Raw genomic sequence first — 19,557 nt, 5'->3', positions numbered from 1 at the left:
ATACAATTGCTCACCACCCACTGACTGATGCCCAGCCAGTCCCTGAGCCGTGGTGCCCCCCTGGCCAGCTCCCCCCAGTTTATATACTGGGCATGACACCATATGGTCTGGAATACCCCTTTGGCTCATTTGGGTCAGCTGTCCCAGCCATGCCCCCTCCCAGCTTCTTGTGCGCTCCCAGCCTCCGCTGGCAGGGCAGTATGAGAAGCCAAGAAGTCCTTGACTTAGTACAAAAACAGCTTAGCAACGACAAAAACATGACTGTGTTATCAACATCATTCTCATCCTAAATCCAAAACATGGCACTATACCAGCTACTACAGCTAATTAACTTTATTCCAGCCGAAACCAGGACAGAGAGCCACCGTTAGCTGAGCAACCTGTTGCGCTGACTTCAGATTCCCACATTAAGCATTTCAGTTGACACTTTTATTTTTCCAGCAGGTCAACTAATCCCCTGCCTGCGAGTGCTTCATTACAGCTGTGTTCTTCCTCCCCTAAGAGTCTGAAATACCTTGTCTTTGAACTAAATTGAACTTCTGGAAAAGGAACAGTTTAAACCGAAGTCACGGTGTCCTTGTTTTCACTCCACCTTCATGCCCATCCAGCAGAAGCTCTTTGAATACTCTTTTATAAGTAGTTGAAAGAACTTCCCTCGATGGTTTTCTTGTGCGAGGGTTGCTGTGTCTGAGGAGCCCGCAGCAAGCTCATGGAAACCAGGCTACAAAGCCCCACTGCCAGGAAAGAGCTGAACAGAAAGGTGACTGAATGTGTAGATGTTACAAAAATAGCCAGGATTGTTGAATCTAACATCAAACCTAACCGGCTTCTGGAGGGGTGAAGAAGAATCTCGTGGTGTTGAGCAAGTGGGCAATATAATGGCAGATGATGTTTGATCCTGATAAGCAGAAAGTAATTGAGATTGGAGGAAAAAACTCATCCTGTCTCTATGTAAACCACAAAAAAGTTTAGAAAATATTAGTTCACTACAGAAAAAAATATTTTGGAGGCATTAAAATCCCTGGAAAACAATGTTTCAATACTAAATGGGTGTCAAAAGAGTAGGGAGAGCTTAAGGAATTACTAGGGGAGAAACTGGAGCAGGCTGGAGTCTAACAACACATTACAAACATCCAGGTGTAGTCACCAAGGAGCAGTTACTGACGGTGGTACAAGAACCCTATCCTCATACTCCCATGTAAATGCAGAGCATGCCTACACTGTGAGCATGTGCAGTCCTGCAGAAGGCTGTTCCACAGCCAGAAACATCTCTATCAGTACTTGAACCCTGCTACTCAATCTACTCATCTTCTGTGTCATCTCCTTGCTCCTCATGTTCTTGTACCACCATCAGTAACTGTTCCTTGGTGACTGCACCTGGATGTTTGTAATATATTGTTAGACTCCAGCCCGCCCTAGTCCCTAACTTATCTCTTAGCCAAGCCAGATGTGTCTACCTTTTGCAATCTTTTCCTACTAATTAGTGCCCTAATCCCCTGATTAAACAACAAAAGCTGGCAAGCAAGGAAACCTGTCCTGCTGCACCTTTGTTTTGACGGGCTGACAGCAAACTCGCAACAAACTCACCTGAACCTCTTGGGCAAAGCCATGAGAGCTGATTTTTTAATCTGTTTGTACAACATAGGGTGAGACACTATGAGAAAGAAAGAGCAAATCCTGCAAAACAAATGGTAAAAGGTAATTTCCAAGGGTTTTTCACTCAATACCTCTGTTAATGTATAGGAGAGATCTGAAAAGTAAAGAAAATCACATTAATCTATAGACATGGGCTTTCTACTTTGCTTACTTGAACTGGATCACTAATCGCAGGTTTTATATACCAGTTTGTTACAGAATTTGTTACAGAGCTTCTTAGTTTGTGAACTACATTTCTGATGCATTAGCCTCTGCATCACTTTTCCCATGAATAAAACTCAAGCCATATTCAGCTTTTATTTGCTCTTGGCCACCATGCAATTTTTGGGCATGAAATTTGCTTTTCTATTGGTTTATTTGTCTATTTGCATGTTGTAACTAGTGGAGCCTTTAGCTAATGTAAGTGAGGAGGGAAAAAAAATACTCAAACTAATTTAGAGTGAGGAAATTCACAGGCAATGTTTGAGAAGGGTGGAGCTGAGCTCCTTAGGGTAAATTATAAATGGATGGTATTAAGTCTAAGGAAATAAACAAGTTCCAACACCAAATCGCTGCTATCTCCACCGAGGATTTTAAAAGAAGCAACAGTATGATTGGCTACAGCAAACTTGCTGTCTAAGAGCTCTAAATTGTTTCTTCTCTTTCTACAAAAAAGAAGCTACATATAGCCAAGAAGCCTTGAACATCATTCCTGCAATAAAGATCCCAGCATTTTGGAATCTGTTCTTGGCTTTAAGAATAATGAATGTTAGCAATAAAAGTATTTTCTGAAATGTTTCCAAACCTGTGTGGTTCCTGCAATAGGTGAAGGTTCAGGTTTCACCTTATGGAGCTTGAACTAATTCTTCTATTCTTAAAATAAACTCAGATGAAACGTGAAAAAAATTAATTACTTCTGCTCATTTGAGCTTTCTTGGGCTGGATGTGAAACAGACTCATATGGGGATCGGAAGTCCAAACGCCTGTTCACAGAGCAACTTGTTATCATGCTGTCTTTCTGTACTGATTGGAGAAATTGTCTAAAATCCTGATTTTGTCCAATTTAAATTCACTAGAGCAACACTGGGATTTGGCTCTGGTCCTTGGACCAGTTTGCACACTGCACTGGGATGAGGTTTCCTGCGGGTGCGTCGGGCAGACAGAGACCCCCTCTGCGGTGCCCAGCCCCAGAGAACCAGGGGCGAGTCAGCTGGCGGGGGGAACAACATCAGAGCAAGGCTCACCTTCAAAACTGAGGAATTCTTCTTACTTTGCCCTTCTCTTTTTTTTATTAGATTAGAAGACTGATCTCTGCTGATGTGTGGTCCCAGACAATGAAGAGACCCAAGCTTGAGGGTAGGCTGTAACAGCAACCAGTACAGATAGCCTAAAAACTAGCAAGTTATTTGTTATTTGCTGCTTCTTCTTTTTTTTTTTTTTTTTTTTTGCATGTCTAATATGTTGTCAGTTTATTTGAAATCATGGATAACAAATAACTTCCCCCTCCAGAACCTGGTTTTGTTCACTTCTAATGTGTGGCACAAAACTTCTAGTTTCTTTCCAGGTGCTGGAAAATTGGAAGGTGGAAGAATAAAGTGTGGTTAAAGGCTGCTTTATTGCTGCCTGTTGTGGTTTCTCAGATTATTTTCTCCAAGTGTTACTTTAGCAGGAATAGATCACTGGTGCGTTTGTGAAGTAAATAAATGCAGTTATGAATAGGTGTTACATGTATCAATTTATGTTAACACTATGTATATAGAGATCCCGTATAAGATATAGTTTGTGTTGCATGGATGCCTAAATTTGAGGAGAATTTTTCTTCTCGTGCATAATGTCCCCCCCAAACAAGAGTTCAGAAGATAAAACGACTGGTTGGTGGGGTGGGGGACACACCACATATCCCCTTTTTGCAATAAACTTCACAAATCCCATGAAAAAAAGCTTTTCACCACTCTTATTCTTAAATAAAATTGAACTATTTGTAACACAGCATTACTGAATGTGAGTTTTTAAGTCTTTCCTCAAAAGAAAACTGGTGGGCAAAGATGAGAAGCTCCATCTCCTTCCAGAGAACCACCTCGTCCACAGGGATGGATGTTACGCTCAATCACTTCGTCCCCAACCTTAAAAATATTATCAGATCTAGATGCAGGCAACCCCAGCTCTGTGTTCCTCTTCCTCTGGGCTACAGATCTCCCAGCAGAGTTTCAATTAAGGAATGATTGTTGGTCTCTTCCCTGGTCTTGTAAACTTCAGGTTTTAAGAAAATCCCTTAAAGTTTAATTTTTTTTTTTTTTTTTTTGAGCTGAACACTGAAAGGAGCTGGGTAACAATGCTATCTTTTTTTTTTTTAGCTTTTCAGTTTTGTCTTAAATTAACTTTGGAAAGAAACTTGAAATGCTTCACTCCCAGACAAGTCGAAACAGAGCATTTTTTGAACTGTGAAATGAATATGTCATCGATCGGTACCAAGGAAACAAAGGGTCAGGCAAAACCTCGCCCACTTGCATATTTTTATGGACGTCACCCATCACGGTGATGTCAGTGTGACTTCTTCTATAGAAAAGGGTAGCTTATACCAGAAAATCTGCAGAATCAGACACAAAGAGGGTACCTGATTTTCCTGGAAGGATCAGCCTTCATTGCAAACTTGCCAGTTAAAACATGAGACATGTAATTCTGGTTTTCTTCCCCACCTTGATTTGCCTTTACCAACCATTTGGTTTCACGGCTGCCTTCTCCAACTCTTGTGGACCCACGGAAGCAGCGGCAGAAATGGATCTCGCCAGCCCCGACCTCTGACCAAGCAGCGACCCCCATTTCTGTACAGAGTGATATGGGAACAGGGGTGAGACATCGTGCCATGCCTGTGTCTGAAAAGTGGTTTGGGTTGCCAATGTGTTAAATAAGCCACTCCTTTCACTAGGGCAACGAGCTGGCCTTCAATACTATGTTCACCATTTTATACTTGAAATCTGTTTTTAAGGTAAAATTATATATAAGTAAGTGGTGTAACACATGAAAGGAACAATAGGGATTATATAATTAATGAGAAAACAGTGAAAGATGTCAGATAAACAAGAAAAAATTAACTGAAAATAGAGGGCAAGTCATACAAACAGGAATAGGATGTTGGATTTTGTGTAATTATGCACATAATTGGTTTCATATAGATGCCTTTACAATACCTTCCCTTTCCCGACTCACAGATGTTGCCTCTTGTTGCAATAAAAGGGAAAGAAAAAAATTTAAACTGTCTTTTCTTGTGGATCTATTTTATCTAATAAAAACTCTGGGAACATATACTTGGATCTCACTTTTAAAAAGCCATAGAAAATGATTATTTTGTAACAAAAGCTTCTTTTTCAAAACATGAGCATTAAGCATCGCAGCAAGAAAATGTAGAGGGTAGTAAGGAAAGTACGGACTTAAGCTAGGGTTTTCTTATGCAGATCCCAAGTTAATATTGATAGGATTAAACCAGCTACAGGGCGAGTTGCTTGATTTCTGGAGTATAAAACAGATCACTGCATCCACTCAAACTTGATAAAGGGGAGGTTATATTTATTTTTTTAACCTATTTTTTCCTCTTCCTTTTCATGAACTATCATTTTCATCAGAAGATCTGAAAAGCCAACTAAGCTTCTAAAATCCATTTTAAAAAAAACAACCTAATTTAGTAAAGCTAAATCAGTTAAACATCTTCCAAAACTGCAATTTATAAAGCTTTTTTTCCCCCTGACAGACATACTGGCAATAATCCAGGTGGTTTTTTTTTTTTCCCCTTGCAATAATGCAGTTCTGGAGATGAAAGCAGTTGAAAGAATCTGGTTTTTTCACAGTCTTCTTGTAAGTGCTGAAGAGCCTGAACTGACAGTAACAGATTGCTCTGAAAGTTGCCTTCCGGCTCCTACAAGGCACAGCGTTTTGCAAAATCCCAGTCGGCAACCTTTGGTGGCTTATTGCTCGCCACCCCCTGGTCTTCTTCGTCCGTAAAGCTCGGTCTGTGTAGATTAGCACCGGTGTTTGCCACCGAGGGCACGATGAGCCCCGAAGGCAGGTACCCCACATCTTCCTCCCCGGGCCCGCTGCTCCCGTGTCCCTCGCACACGCCGGCGGTGGGGCCCGCGTCCTTCTCGCCGTTCCCACAAGAGGACACTGCAGCCGCAGGGATGAACGCGCAGCCTGGGCGCACCGCTTCCACGCACACGCTAGGGAGAAAAAAAAAAAAAAAGGCAAGCAAAGCGATGTAAAGTGTTTCGCATAAATCCACAGAATTGACATTATAACCACCCGTGCAACATTTCCACGCGGGGTTTGGCTTTGCTTTTCCCCACCAACTACCTAAGTTTGCGTCTTGTGCCCCACGGAAATCCTTAGTTCAAGGCTCCGGAGCCTACCTGCTGTTCTGCGCAGTGGAGCGCAAAGCGGGACCATGTCGGCAAAGCCTCCGCCGGGCTTCGCGGCAGCTCCTACGTCAGGCAGGTGACGCTGATTTCGCCCTGAAAAGTACTTTTACTCCCCCCCGCCCGCCCCTTCCCCAGGGAGAATAAAAATCAATCAGTAAAGATTCCCCATAACTTTCTCCCGGACGAGCGCTCCGAGACGACAGGTGCTACTACGTGGGGAAGCGGCTGCCGGCCGCCGCGCCTTCCCGCGGCCCCCCCCGCCCCCCGGAGCGCCGTTTCTGGCGGGGGTAGCGGGGCTGCAGCAGCGGTACCTGTCCCGCCAGCCGCCCGCGCCGCCTCCACCCCGCGCAGCCCCCCAGCCGGGGCGGGCGGCTCTCCCGGCTGCCGGGGCGCGGGGCCGGGGCCGGCCGCCGAGAGGCGCCGGGCGGCGGGGCGGGAGCCCCGCGGGGCCGGGGCCGGGGCCGGGGCTGGACCCCCCCCCCCCACCGCCGCCGCCGCCGCCGCCCGGGAGGGGCCGGGCGGGGCCGGCAGGAAACCCCGCCCCGGGCAGCGCCCGCCGCGCTCCGCGCAGCCTGCGCCGCTCAGCGCCGCCGCGGAACCGAGCGGAGCGGCAGGAACGGGACGGGACGGGGCGGCTCCGCCGTGTCGCGCAGCCACGCGGGACCGCGCCGCCCGTGGGCCGGCCCCGCCGCCCGGGGGGAGACTTCGGTATTTGATTTACTTTTTTTCTTTTCTCTTTTTTTTTTTTTTTTTCTTTGGCGGAGGAGACGAGCAGCAGGTTTATGCTAATCACCCTCTCGGGAGCGGCGGTGGGAGGAGGAGGAGGAGGAGAGGAGCCATTTTGAACTCACTTCAAAGTTTAAGGTGGAAAAGTTGGAGCTCTCCAGCCCGCTGCCCGGGGACGGGGCCGGGGCGCGGGGCTCTGGGCCGGCGGCGCCCGGGCGGCGACGGCGGCGGGGCGGGGGGGGGGCGCCGAGCCGGCGGCTTGATGGATGAGGGCGGGCGGGCAGCCCGGCGGGTGGATGGATTGTGCGGCAGCCCTCTGCCCGGCATCGCTGCCCGCTGAGCTCCGGAGATGCTGCGGCTGTCCGCCGCCGCCTGCGTGTCCTGGGCCGCGCTGCTCTGCGCCCTGGCGCCGGCGGGCGGCGGGGAGCCGCGGCCGCCCCGCGCCGCCCCGCTCCTCCACCTGCCCCCGGGGGCCGCGGGGCGCCGCGCCGCCGCCGAGCCGCCGGCGCTGCCGCCCGCCGGGCGCCTGAGGGCGGCGGGGGCCGCGCTGCGCCGCGCTCCGCCCGCCGAGCCCCGCGGGCCCCGCGGCGGCGGGCCCTGCCCGCGGCGCGCCCGGCAGCGGGCGGCCGCCGAGCCCCGCGGAGCCGGCTGCGCCCCGCCGCCGCCGGCGGCCGGGGAGGAGGGCGGCGGGCGGCGAGGAGCGCGGCGGGCGCGGAGCCCCAACAGCCCCCCGCAGTTCCAGCTGCCCAGCTACCAGGTCTCCATCCCCGAGAACGAGCCGGCCGGCACGGCGGTCATCGTGCTGCGGGCCCAGGACCCCGACGAGGGGGAAGCCGGCCGGCTGGCGTACTCCATGGAGGCGCTCTTCGACGAGCGCTCCAACGACTACTTCTCCATCGACGCCGAGACGGGCGGCGTGGTCACCGCCCGCAGCCTGGACCGGGAGACGAAGGACACCCACGTGCTGAAGGTGACCGCCTCCGACCACGGCTCCCCGCGCCGCCGCTCGGCCACCACCTACCTGACGGTGACGGTGAGCGACACCAACGACCACGAGCCGGTGTTCGAGCAGCCCGAGTACCGGGAGAGCATCCGGGAGAACCTGGAGGTGGGTTACGAGGTGCTGACCATCCGCGCCACCGACGGCGACGCCCCGGCCAACGCCAACATGCTTTACCGCCTGCTGGAGCCGGGGGCCGGTGACGGGGTCTTTGAGATTGACCCGCGCTCCGGGGTTGTGAGGACCCGAGCCCCAGTGGACCGCGAGGAGGTCTCCGAGTACCACCTGGTGGTGGAAGCCAACGACCAGGGCAAGGATCCAGGACCACGCAGCGCCACGGCTATGGTGCACATCACTGTAGAGGACGAGAACGACAACTACCCTCAGTTCAGTGAGAAGCGCTACCTGGTCCAGGTGCCAGAGGACGCCCCGGTGAACAGCCAGATACTGCAGGTGCAGGCCACAGATCGGGACCGGGGCAGCAATGCCCAGGTGCACTACAGCATCGTGAGCGGCAACCTGAAAGGCCAGTTCTACATCCACTCTTTCTCCGGTGCCATCGACCTGATCAACCCTCTGGATTATGAGACTATTCGGGAGTACACGCTCCGGATCAAAGCCCAGGATGGGGGCAGGCCTCCCTTGATCAACTCCAGCGGCATGGTGTCGGTGCAGGTCGTGGATGTGAATGACAATGCCCCCATCTTCGTGAGCACTCCCTTCCAGGCCACTGTGCTGGAGAACGTTCCTCTGGGCTACTCGGTGCTGCACGTCCAGGCCGTGGATGCTGACTCCGGGGAGAATGCCCGCCTGGAGTACAAACTCATAGAGCTGGCACCGTCCACCGGAGGTGCCCCCGTAGCGGGTGACTCTGGGTTCCCTTTTCAGATCAACAACAGCACAGGGTGGATCACGGTGGCTGCAGAGCTGGACCGAGAGACTGTGGAGAACTATCACTTTGGGGTGGAGGCCAGGGACCACGGCGTGCCGGTCATGACCTCCTCAGCCAGCGTGTCCATCACTGTCCTGGATGTCAACGACAACAACCCCACCTTCACGGAGAAGGTGTATCACCTCAGACTGAACGAGGACGCGGCCGTGGGCAGCAGTGTCCTGACCCTGACAGCAGTGGACAGGGACGTTAACAGCGTTGTGACTTACCAGATCACCAGTGGCAACACCAGGAACCGGTTTGCCATCACCAGTCAGAGCGGAGGGGGGCTGATCACGCTGGCCTTGCCCCTGGATTACAAGCAGGAAAGGCAGTATGTGCTCACAGTCACTGCCTCTGATGGCACTCGCTTTGACACCGTCCAGGTCTTCATCAATGTCACGGATGCCAACACGCACCGCCCGGTCTTCCAGAGCTCCCACTACACGGTGAGCGTCAGCGAGGACAAGCCCATCGGCACCTCTATTGTCGCCATCAGCGCCACCGATGAGGACACGGGGGAGAATGCGAGAATCACGTACATCTTGGACGATAACATCCCCCAGTTCCGCATCGACCCTGACACAGGCACCATCACCACCCTGATGGAGCTGGACTACGAGGACCAGGCCTCGTACACATTGGCTATTACAGCCCACGACAACGGCATCCCCCAGAAATCGGACACGACCTACGTCGAGATCCTCATCCTGGATGCCAATGACAACGCGCCCCGCTTCCTGCGTGACCGCTACCAGGGCTCAGTTTTCGAGGATGTGCCGCTCTCCACCAGTGTCCTGCAGCTGTCTGCCACCGACCGTGACTCAGGACTCAATGGCCGTCTCCTCTACACGTTCCAAGGTGGCGACGATGGAGATGGAGACTTCTACATCGAACCCACTTCTGGAGTGATACGCACGCTGCGCAAGCTGGACCGCGAGAACGTGGCTGTCTACAGCCTGCGGGCCTTTGCTGTGGACAGGGGCAGCCCGCCGCTGAAAGCCTCTGTGGATATCCAGGTGACTGTGCTGGACATCAATGACAACCCCCCTGTCTTTGAGAAGGATGAATTTGACATCTTTGTGGAGGAGAACAGCCCCGTGGGCTCTATTGTGGCACGGATCAGTGCAGCTGACCCCGATGAGGGGACCAACGCACAGATCATGTACCAGATCGTAGAGGGGAACATCCCCGAGGTCTTCCAACTAGACTTGCTCAACGGAGACCTCACGGCCCTAATGGACCTGGATTATGAGAGCCGAACAGAGTACGTGATCGTGGTGCAGGCCACTTCAGCCCCTCTTGTGAGCCGGGCAACAGTGCACATCCGCCTCCTGGACCAGAATGATAACCCGCCTGTGCTGCAGGATTTCCAGATCCTCTTCAATAACTACGTGACCAACAAGTCCAACAGCTTCCCCTCCAGCGTGATTGGCAAGATTCCGGCTCATGATCCTGATGTGTCTGACAGCCTGGCCTACACCTTTGTGCAAGGCAATGAATTAAACTTGCTCCTTTTGGACTCTGCCACTGGGGAACTCAAACTCAGTCGTGATCTGGACAACAACAGACCCCTGGAAGCCCTTATGAAAGTGTCGGTCTCAGGTAAGCAAGCGTTCGAGGTTCATAAAGCGTGTAATTCTGATTGTCAGACCAGTACAGGGGCATGGGCAGAAATAACCCACTTGCAGTTCAGTGCGCAGCGTTCAGTTTCCTGAAGCAGCAATTTATCTGTGAAATTTTTGGAGAGGAACCACAAAAATGTATCAAGCCCATGTGCTGTGGGTTGAAGTGGTGCGTTGAAGTTGTTTAGTAAACGTGGATCACAAGGGTAAATAAATACATGTGTGTGGAATGGTATATACTCCCTCAGTTGAGGTGGTACCTTAGCTGAAGCTTTTCTGATGTGGTTGCATAAAAGTAATAAATGATGTAACTTGCAAAGATGTAGGGAATGCACGTGCATCTGTAATGCCATCTCCCCTCCCTCTTTTTTTTTCTTCCTCTTAAGAAAAAAGAAGCCGAGATTTGGTATCTCTGCTTTTTTAGCAACAAAACATGTTTATTCCCTTCTGGCTGGTAGATCCTTAGACCTCAGACCAGTTCTCTGCTGGTGTGGCCCAGGTGGATGTGATGCTGGCAGAGCTGCATTGGTTTGCATTGCCGGCGTGTGCTCCTGCGGGAAATGGCAACTCTGAAAGCCATGAGTTATGGCTGTGTAATAGCTGTGTAACGCAGCTAATTGTGCTGGAGTCGCTTTAGTAGTGCTAGGGGCAGATACTGGCCAAATGCAGCCCCAAAATCAGCGCTGTTGCAGAGAGGGAAAGGAGGAGAGAGGGAGGGGTACTGTGCCATTAACTTCCTTGGAGATTTTGTGTCTCTGTGTGCGTCAAGACTGTTCGATATCGTCCAATATATACTTTTCTATGGGCACATACATGCTCTTAGGATATTATTCTTTTTCTGCTTGGTTGCCTGTTTATCATGGAATTACTTTTTATGCCTCTAATTGTGGCATCAATCATGCAATGAGTAATTTCCTCTGCAGGTGCCACTCTATAAAGTTTACTGTGGACCTGATCCCATACTTTTGTTGACTTTCAGAGGTTTAACCAGATGCATTCCTTGCCGCTGCTCTCTGCATCCTAAAACTAATACTTGTATTCTTTTTGCAAAAAAAACAGCTGAAAGTACTAGGTGCCTAAAATGACACTTTGGGAGAAGCTTCTTTTCAGATGGTTGTATCAAAAAAAAGAAAAAAGTAATAATCAAACTGTGGCATAATCCTGGCAGCGCTTGTTTTACTGTAAGTAGTCATGGCGTGCAGCAGGGCCTCGGGGGAGCGAGCTGTGCTCTCCCTTGTGTTTGCAGGCTTGAGGTCCTTTTTGCTTCAGGAAAATGAAAGTGTTATTAACTGAGCTGACTGAATTTACTGCGGTGTATCACCTGACAAGCCTTTCCTGGTTCTTCCAAAATGCTGGGGGGCAGTTAATGTGGTAAAGGTAGCTCATAAATGTCGTTTCCATGTCCTGCGAGGACTTGCAGAAAAAACAGACGGTTGGCTTGTGACCTTAAAGAAAAACATTTGGATTAAGGTGCAGGTGATTGCATGGTCACTGTCTGAACCAGTAGCTCTTTATCTGGTAGCAGAAGATAAGAACTCATCTTGAAGCACGAAGGTTGGAAAAGTTGTTTGGTTAGACTAGACAAAGAGTGTGTTCAGAACAGAAAAATAGGTGACATAAACTATTCCTTTCTCAATCTAATGATTTACGCAGTTTAAATGGATGAAATCTCAGGTAGGAGTGAAGACGTCTGTTTTCTTAAGTAACAAGAGCTTGATCACTCCAGCATCATTTTCATGTTTGGTGAAGGTGTGAACTTTGAAACTCTGCTGTGATGTTGATCAAAACTGGCTGTCTGCTGCATGTCTTGAGATATTTGAAAGATTAAAGCTCTTTATGGGTAGGTTTTTAAAATAATTTTGACAAGCACTGAACTCCATTTGATGTTAATTTGGAGAAGTTTGCTGTTTGGAAATTGAAAGGGCAGAGTCTGGCAGCATGTGATTAGTCCAGGAAAGTCTCACCTGCCTGCATTCTCTGGTTTATCTGATGCAGTCCTTAAAAACAGACAGAGAAGCAGCTCAGACAGAAGTACTCCACAGGGTTATCTCTAAGTGTTGCAAAATACCTGCAAATCATCTGCTAAAATGACCTGCCAGTTAACTGAAAAACGTGTCTATGCAGTAGCCATTAACCTCTCAACCCAGACAAACACAAAGTCCTGCCCTACTGCAGCTGCTCTTCAGGTCAGGGAAGGGTTCGAGCTCTTTATGAACTTGGGGAATTTGATCTATATAGGAGTCGGAAGTAACACTGCTGCTATAAAAATCTTACTTCCATCTAGCGATGTGTTGTGCTGTGGAGGCATGTGAGTGCGTGCAATGCTAGTGAGGAGCCGTGCTACTCAATTGAATTACTTTGAGACTTCGATACTTGGCTAAACCCAGCATTCTTTCATTTGGCTTGGGGATTATTCAAATAAGCACAGTAATTTTGGCCTTCTGCATATAAACAAAATTTAAGAATCATGAAAACCAAGCAAATGGAGCTAATTGGTTTTGTAAAACCTGAGAACAGCACGCTCGGCATTTAAAACTTACCCTAACAGTGTCAACATCATCAGAAGCTACGTGGGATGGTGGGCAGCCCTGGGCAGGCTCGGCGCATGCGTGGCTCTGCCTTTGCCCTGGTGCCACGGTACCTGCTGGGCTGTGCCCCCGCAGCCGGTCAGGAACCGACCCAAGTGGAGGAGGGAGGAACGTGGGTGGTGTGGATATATTAGCATTTTGCTTTGGATCGGGAGGTAGCTTTTGAAGTCAGTCTGTTCTGAAGTGAATCTATCTGGGTGTCCCTCTGCCCATGACTGTCATGTAGAGCTGTCTGAGTGAATAAAGTGGACCCGTTTTGGGTGAAACTAATCCACATGTGCTCCAGGGGTCCCTTAAAAAGACACATTCTCCTTTTTTCATTGTACCTTCAAGGTTTTCCTACAGAAAGGCAGAGCTTGGCCTGTATTCCCATGCCTGCACATTGTGTCATTAGGTGTATGTTGTTTTAACAACTGGGGTGAAATCTGGACCTTGCTGAAATCCTGCCCTTGCTTTCCAGGGTGGCAGGATTTTACTCTGGGCTTCTGAAGCAGGTGCTCAAGAGTCGATCGGTCTGTGATTTCTCAGTGTTACTAATAAATATATGACTTAAATTGACATGATCATTAAAAACGATTACTTTCTGTCCACAGTGATGTTCATGATAACATTAAATTGGAAATTATTTGGCCAAAAAATGGGTTAGACATTGCTCTAGTCACATTGCATTTGCCTGTGTTAAACATACCACAGTCCCCACCAGTGCTGGGTGGGACAGCTATGTGCTAGCCTTAACTTTGCACAAATATTGCACAAGTTTGCCTGGGTGTCACATTGCAAATGCTGCTGGCACCTGCTTGGCTGTGCTGCCACAAGTAGTCCCACTTATCATCAACGACAGTGCAATGGGATACAGTAGATATGTGTGCAAACCCCTCTGGGAACCCAGCCTAATTCACCAGTGCGGACAGAACCCAACCTGACTGGATGCTACAGCTTTCGAGTGGTCCAGATAAATGTAAAATATCATTATACAACATACAATCTATAATTTTGGGAAGGTAGTGCTCCTCACACAGTGAGGGACAGATACCCAAGCCTTTTTTAGGGCCTGCAAGCTCAAGTATCACCTTTTACATTTCTTTGGCATTTAATCTCCAGTGGCATTCAGTGAGGTTATTGACTGTCAGCAAATGCAAATTAAGATAGAGCTCGTTTGTGTTGCAATAAACTTTTGGGATTTTTACTCGAGGCTGGTAAAGGATCTTCATTATTATTGTAATTTAAAAGTCATTATGCTAGTGATCCTATATCTCCAGCTCTGTACCTTCTCTGTACAAATGTTAAGAGAAGATGCCATACTTTGATTTAGCCCTTCTGATAAAGGGAAGGCCACAGCTGTGCCCGAAATGCAAGGCATTGGGGGTATTTGTGTGTGTGAGGAAGGTTTGAGATTAAAGGGAAAAAAGAAGCTCGAGGGAAAAGGTGTCTCTCTAAGTGCAGGGGCACCTTTGGGCACGGAGGGTGAGCGCGGGGTGACCGCTCAGGACGCAAGCGGGACGCCTTGGCAGCGTTGGGGTGCACCCTGGCCTCGTGCCTCTGCCTTTGGGGAGCGAGGCAGACGGGGCTGCCGGGGCCTTTTGAGTTTTGGGGGGCAGATCCGCAGGTTGACTGGTTCTTTTAGGGGTGATGCTTCTGGCCTGCGAGGACTTGCTTTTAGGGTCAGTGAGGGGCAATTAACACCCAAACTGCTCTCTGTGGCCCCCCTCCCAGGGAAGCACATTCCTGCAGGAGGTGTGTCGGCGTGTCTCGTGGCTGCAGGGCTTTTGCACACTGGCGTTCCTGGGGGCCTTGGACTTGCACTTCACACGTGCATCCCTCACTAAGGCGAGCTGAGAGAAAGCTGTGGCTCAAAGGCTGCGGAGACCAGGGAGGCAACGATGAGGGCCCTTGTTTGGAAAGATGGCATGATACCGTGAGCTGCGGGATTGCATCTCCAGTCGTTACTTGGTGTATGAAGTGGGGTGAAGTGAAGGATGACTGACAATGGTTAGTAGTGAAGGTTTTGAACGTTTACATTTATTTTCCTAAAATAGCCAATCAAGAGTAGTCACCATCATTTTAAAGTTAGGCTAGCTGCTGAATCTGCTGTGGTTATCTAAGTCCTTTATTGCATCCATATAGGTTCTATATTCTAATCTATGCTACAGGTGAGATGCATTTTAGATGTGCATCCCTCCAGCCTGCAGGAATGTGACTTTCCCTTTTCAACTGTATCATCTGTTCCAGCTGATAAAAAGCTGTGGCTGCCTTGTTGCTTTACTATGGACTTCCTTCCACTTCATCGCTGGATTTCATAGGAGTGGTTTATTTTTGTTTCAAAAGACAGGAAAACTTCTATGGCTATGAGAGGAAAATATTTAGTGGAAGGCTGACTGACAAAGTAACTTTTTACTGAGATAAAAGATATCTTCTGCATGTAAATAAATAAAATAGGGAGTTACCTGCAGCCTAAGCTACTGTAAATAACAAGTTTCTTTGCTAAAATGGCCATCCCTAGTAATACTAAAAAAATAAATGTTTATCACAGCACACTTTAAAAAGTGAGATGTTTTATTTCAGATAAAAGCTATTTTGTCTGTCAGCTTCTTTCAGAAAATGCTACTATGCAACATAGCTATCACTAAAAATGTTTGTTTCTCCCTGTTTCTCTCTGTGTACAGTGCAGGCTGTATGTTCCTATTTTTTTGTTATGCAGTTTTTATGAAGATATTTCTACCTTAGTATGTCTCTGTGGTTGAAGCATATGCAGATGGCACTTCTTAACCTCATACCACAAAGTGAGACTTTGAACCATAAATATTAGAGGTCACAATCGTTCCTGGAGAAAAAAAAATAGTGTATATCAAAGCCCTACATAAACCCAAACTCAGCAAGGCTGTTTAAAAACCCAAGGGCGTGTATATTTGCATCATCTTCTTGTTAACATTTCTGTACAAGCTATTGGGTTGCCTTGATTGAGAGGGCATGAGAAATGGCTTATTGAGGCTGCAGGGGGTTTTGGCTGGTTTTGTACACACTTTGCTCAGTGTACCAGTAATTTTATTTTATTTTTCTATTGCATAAATGTTGATCCTTTTCTCAATGATTTCTGGGAAAGAGGGAGACTTTAGGATAATAAGAAGAACGTATAAGGAGAATGAGGCTGAAGATGTGAGAAGGAGAAAGATCTACTAGGCTTTACTTGATAACATGTCTTAAGGGAAAGAGATTAAATTTAGAGAAGTGTGGTGGTGGGATTACCTGGAAAATTTTTTTCTCCAATTTTCAAATTATTTGCAAATGGGGAGATAGTTGTAATAACCATTTTTAATTGGATTAGTAATTGTTTTATATTTTTTGATTACTTTTTAAGCTTCAGGGTGTATTAATTAATTTATTTCCTTGGTGTATTCCCTTGTTGTGATTTGCTTCCCTCTTAGAAGTCACTGAAGTACTCTTCTGACTTGCATTTGCAGGTTGGGAAGAATCTTCTTTTATTCTCTTGTTCTGGTCACATGTTTCCTTGCAGTTCAGAATTGGTTTAGGCTGGGTTTGTGAAGCCTGCTGCAAACTGCCAAATACAGAATAAACATTGAGTTGTTGTCAACGGTGAAGGCAAAAGAACCCTTTGTTTAGAATACAGGAACAGTTTTCTAGGTTTGGATGTTAGGATGATAGTAAACCTGCAGAAGTAGTGGTAGGGAAAGTAGGTGACGTGAAGCAGTAGGATTTTATACTTCAACATCCCAAGCACTATCTGAGGAATTGGCTTGGCTGCTGATAAAGCATATAATTTTACAATTGCTCATTGAATGGTCCGTTTTCCTTCAGCATATATACTTAATATCTTGAAACTCCCTTTCATTGTTGACTCCAATCTTTGACCTGAATAGATTTTCTGAGACATCCCTTGACTGAGGAATGTAATGCTAGGTTTTAAGGTATGACATTAGGTGAAGATGGATAGCATGCTCACCACTCTTCTGGTAGGGTGCTTGCTGGTGAAACCCTTAGCAGATGCTGGGATCGGAACCCAGGCATCCTCACATTTTCACCAGTCTGGTCAGAGCGTGGCCCTGGTGTCTCCCAACATCTTCAGGGAAGGGTTGGAGGGACTCATCCGTGGCCTCCTGCCTCGTCCTCGGGGTGTGCTGCAGGTCAGCCAGACACCCCTGCAGCTGACAGGTTGTCTCCGGTGTTTTGGCTGGGTGCTCAGGGTTCATGGGTTCAGGGGCATGCGATAGCATGCAGCACCTATGACAGTGTTTACAGTTCAGCCAGATGTGTAGCTGCTGCATGTGTTGGCATAGCTGAGCTCACTTTCATCTGGTTATTTTGGGTACAGACAGCAATGACTGCACCGTAGCATGGGTTTGGCTTGCGATTTCACTGGGCCATTCGATTCCCTTGTGGGTCCGGTGAGACTGATACAAAGACCGGGATGGGAATGTGGCTGCTCTAGAAGTTGTGACCAGAATTACTTTCTGGGCAGGAAACAAGCAAACATGAAGCAGCAACCTCTTCTAAACCTACATGCCACAAATACCTTTTCAATATTTAGCGGAGGCAACTCTAGCTGTAACGCTTGTGCATGGAGGATGAGTAAGGGGAGGATCAAATGTCAGACACAAGATCTGCGCTCTCCATCCCTTCTCCCTCCCTTTTATAAGCCCTCAGAATTTTGAGAGCCAGTTGGCGGCAACAGCCTTGCTACATTTGAGTGCTTGAGATAACAACACAACTTATCTGCTTACCTCAGTATTGCCTAATTTACAGGATTTGGGCAACTGTCTCTCTTGGCTTCCTTTGGCATACTGACTTGTATTTCCAAAAACATCTATGGAGAGTCTTTAGGACATGTACGAGGGTTAGAAGAGCTGAAGATATTCGGATCAGATCTAATGACCCTTTTTGGCAATCTTCCATGTTATAGTTTTTCTGTCCTGGTTTCTGTGGGAATGATGAAGTTTTTAGGTAAAATAGTACTCCAACTACTCTAACATCTACTTTGCCATTTAAGAACCAAGTATGGTGGTGCTGTCTTTTATGAATGATGGGCTTTTTTTGTTGTCTGCTCCTTTTTTTAAGACTATTTGGCCAAAAGATTGCATAAATCAGAGTACAGAACAAGTTGACAAGGGGCTTGGTTCTTCAGAGCCTTGTTCACAGTGGCTGTCCACTTGAAAGAAACTTCTGACACCCAATCAAATTTAGTTTTGTCACTTTGTGTTTGTGTGACAAGTTACAGTTTTATAATTTCCCCCCCCCAGTGTAGCTCTTTTTCCAGTGTTGAAAAACACTGAACTATTTATAGGTTTAACACAAGTTTCCAAAAGGGGCAGGATGTAATCTTCATGGAAAATTTTGAAATCTGCCATTGAGTGATCTCTTGTTTGTTTGGCAAGATTTGCCTAACACCTTTTTTTGTGAGACCCAGGTGCATACACTTTGGTTGAGATTTCAATGCAGTGCGTTGATTTTGTTGGATTGAAACAGCATTATTGAAGGTATAGCTTGGCTCTTATGGTCAGATTTGTATCGCCTACCATGATCTGCCCACGGATCAGTCTGCCCAAAAATCAGGTATCTCTTCAAAGGTGGTCATGTAGGTTGCAGCCATGATTGGTTGATAGGCAGGAGGGCTGCTAGCTGGAGTTACCCATCTCACCCCACTGATTAAAGAGGGAACGTAAGTGACTGACTTGGGCTAATTGCCTTGTTGTTAGATGGCTAAAGTTCAGTGGGATGAACCCACCCTGAATGTGTGTGCCAGGACGGACGGGTTTGTTTTCTTTTGTAGTGATGATTGTACTTATTTCTGTTACAGCAAACTACCTGTAGTAACAGGCTTAGCAGACTAGATGGAAAGCATGGGGGAGGCTATAATTTGCAGACAGGAAAATGTTTTGCCATGAATAATGTTAGGAAAGACTTTAAATATTGTCAAGAGTTTGAGTGAATGAAGGGGGAAAGTATGCTTTTATGGGGATTTGGCATTCAACAAAGAAATAAAATTTTAAAATACTTCAGAAAGATGATCTTCGCACTTGAAAAAAAAGCAGTTGGACAGAAAAGTAGGATTTGCTGGAGAGAAAGGAAAACTTTTGGACTTTGTTTCAACAAGTTGTTAATGCTGCTAAGCTGTAACCACCTTCGTATTTGTTCCAGTGTTTACACTTGCCAAGCACAAAAAAAGCAAATAAATGAAACGGTAAACCTGTAATAAATCCTCAGGGGACCACATAATAAACATAGACATGTTACACTTATCAAATACAAAGGAAAGTAATCTGCTTTCAGCACCATTGCTGAATGCGTGATAGATGTTACATTCCGTCAGGTCTCTAGCACTTTTGGAAATGATGCATCTGGTCAAAACATTTCAGTGCTTTTTGAAGGAGGGAGAAGGAGAGGCCATTGTTAACAACCATTGTCAGCACAGCATGTCCTGCCTGCTGTGGAGTCTGTGGGCCAGATCCAGTTTCAAGGAGAAGCAAAAGCATCTGGACCCCACCAAAAGGGGCAAAGCAGGGGCTATCAGATTTAAGTTTCACAGACATGATGGCCAGCACCCAACAGTCTGTCTTTGCTGTTAAATGCCAAGGGGCTGTTACGTTTGGAAGAAAATGTACTCAGGGTGATTCTCTGTAGCTGCCATGCC

General features: G+C 47.6%; 1 protein-coding gene across 6 annotated transcripts in view; it reads left to right on the top strand.

Annotated features, from left to right (window-relative positions):
* Positions 1 to 7,119: 7,119 nt before the first annotated feature.
* The window catches only part of CELSR1 (cadherin EGF LAG seven-pass G-type receptor 1), a 177,137-nt gene continuing 164,699 nt past the window's right edge, over positions 7,120 to 19,557 (top strand). For 5 of the 6 annotated variants that reach the window (XM_075024903.1, XM_075024905.1, XM_075024906.1 and 2 more), the window contains exon 1: positions 7,596 to 10,306. In XM_075024903.1, the coding sequence (XP_074881004.1) occupies positions 7,624 to 10,306 (2,683 nt within the window). In that variant the 5' untranslated portion in view covers positions 7,596 to 7,623. Of the gene's footprint in view, positions 10,307 to 19,557 lie in introns of all 6 variants that reach the window. The other variant, XM_075024902.1, reaches the window with a different exon arrangement.

The sequence above is a fragment of the Buteo buteo genome, chromosome 4, assembly GCF_964188355.1.
Source record: "Buteo buteo chromosome 4, bButBut1.hap1.1, whole genome shotgun sequence".
Lineage (NCBI taxonomy): Eukaryota > Metazoa > Chordata > Aves > Accipitriformes > Accipitridae > Buteo > Buteo buteo.
The sequence above is the reverse complement of the archived record's forward strand: the minus strand, read 5'-3'. Positions and strand labels throughout refer to the sequence as shown.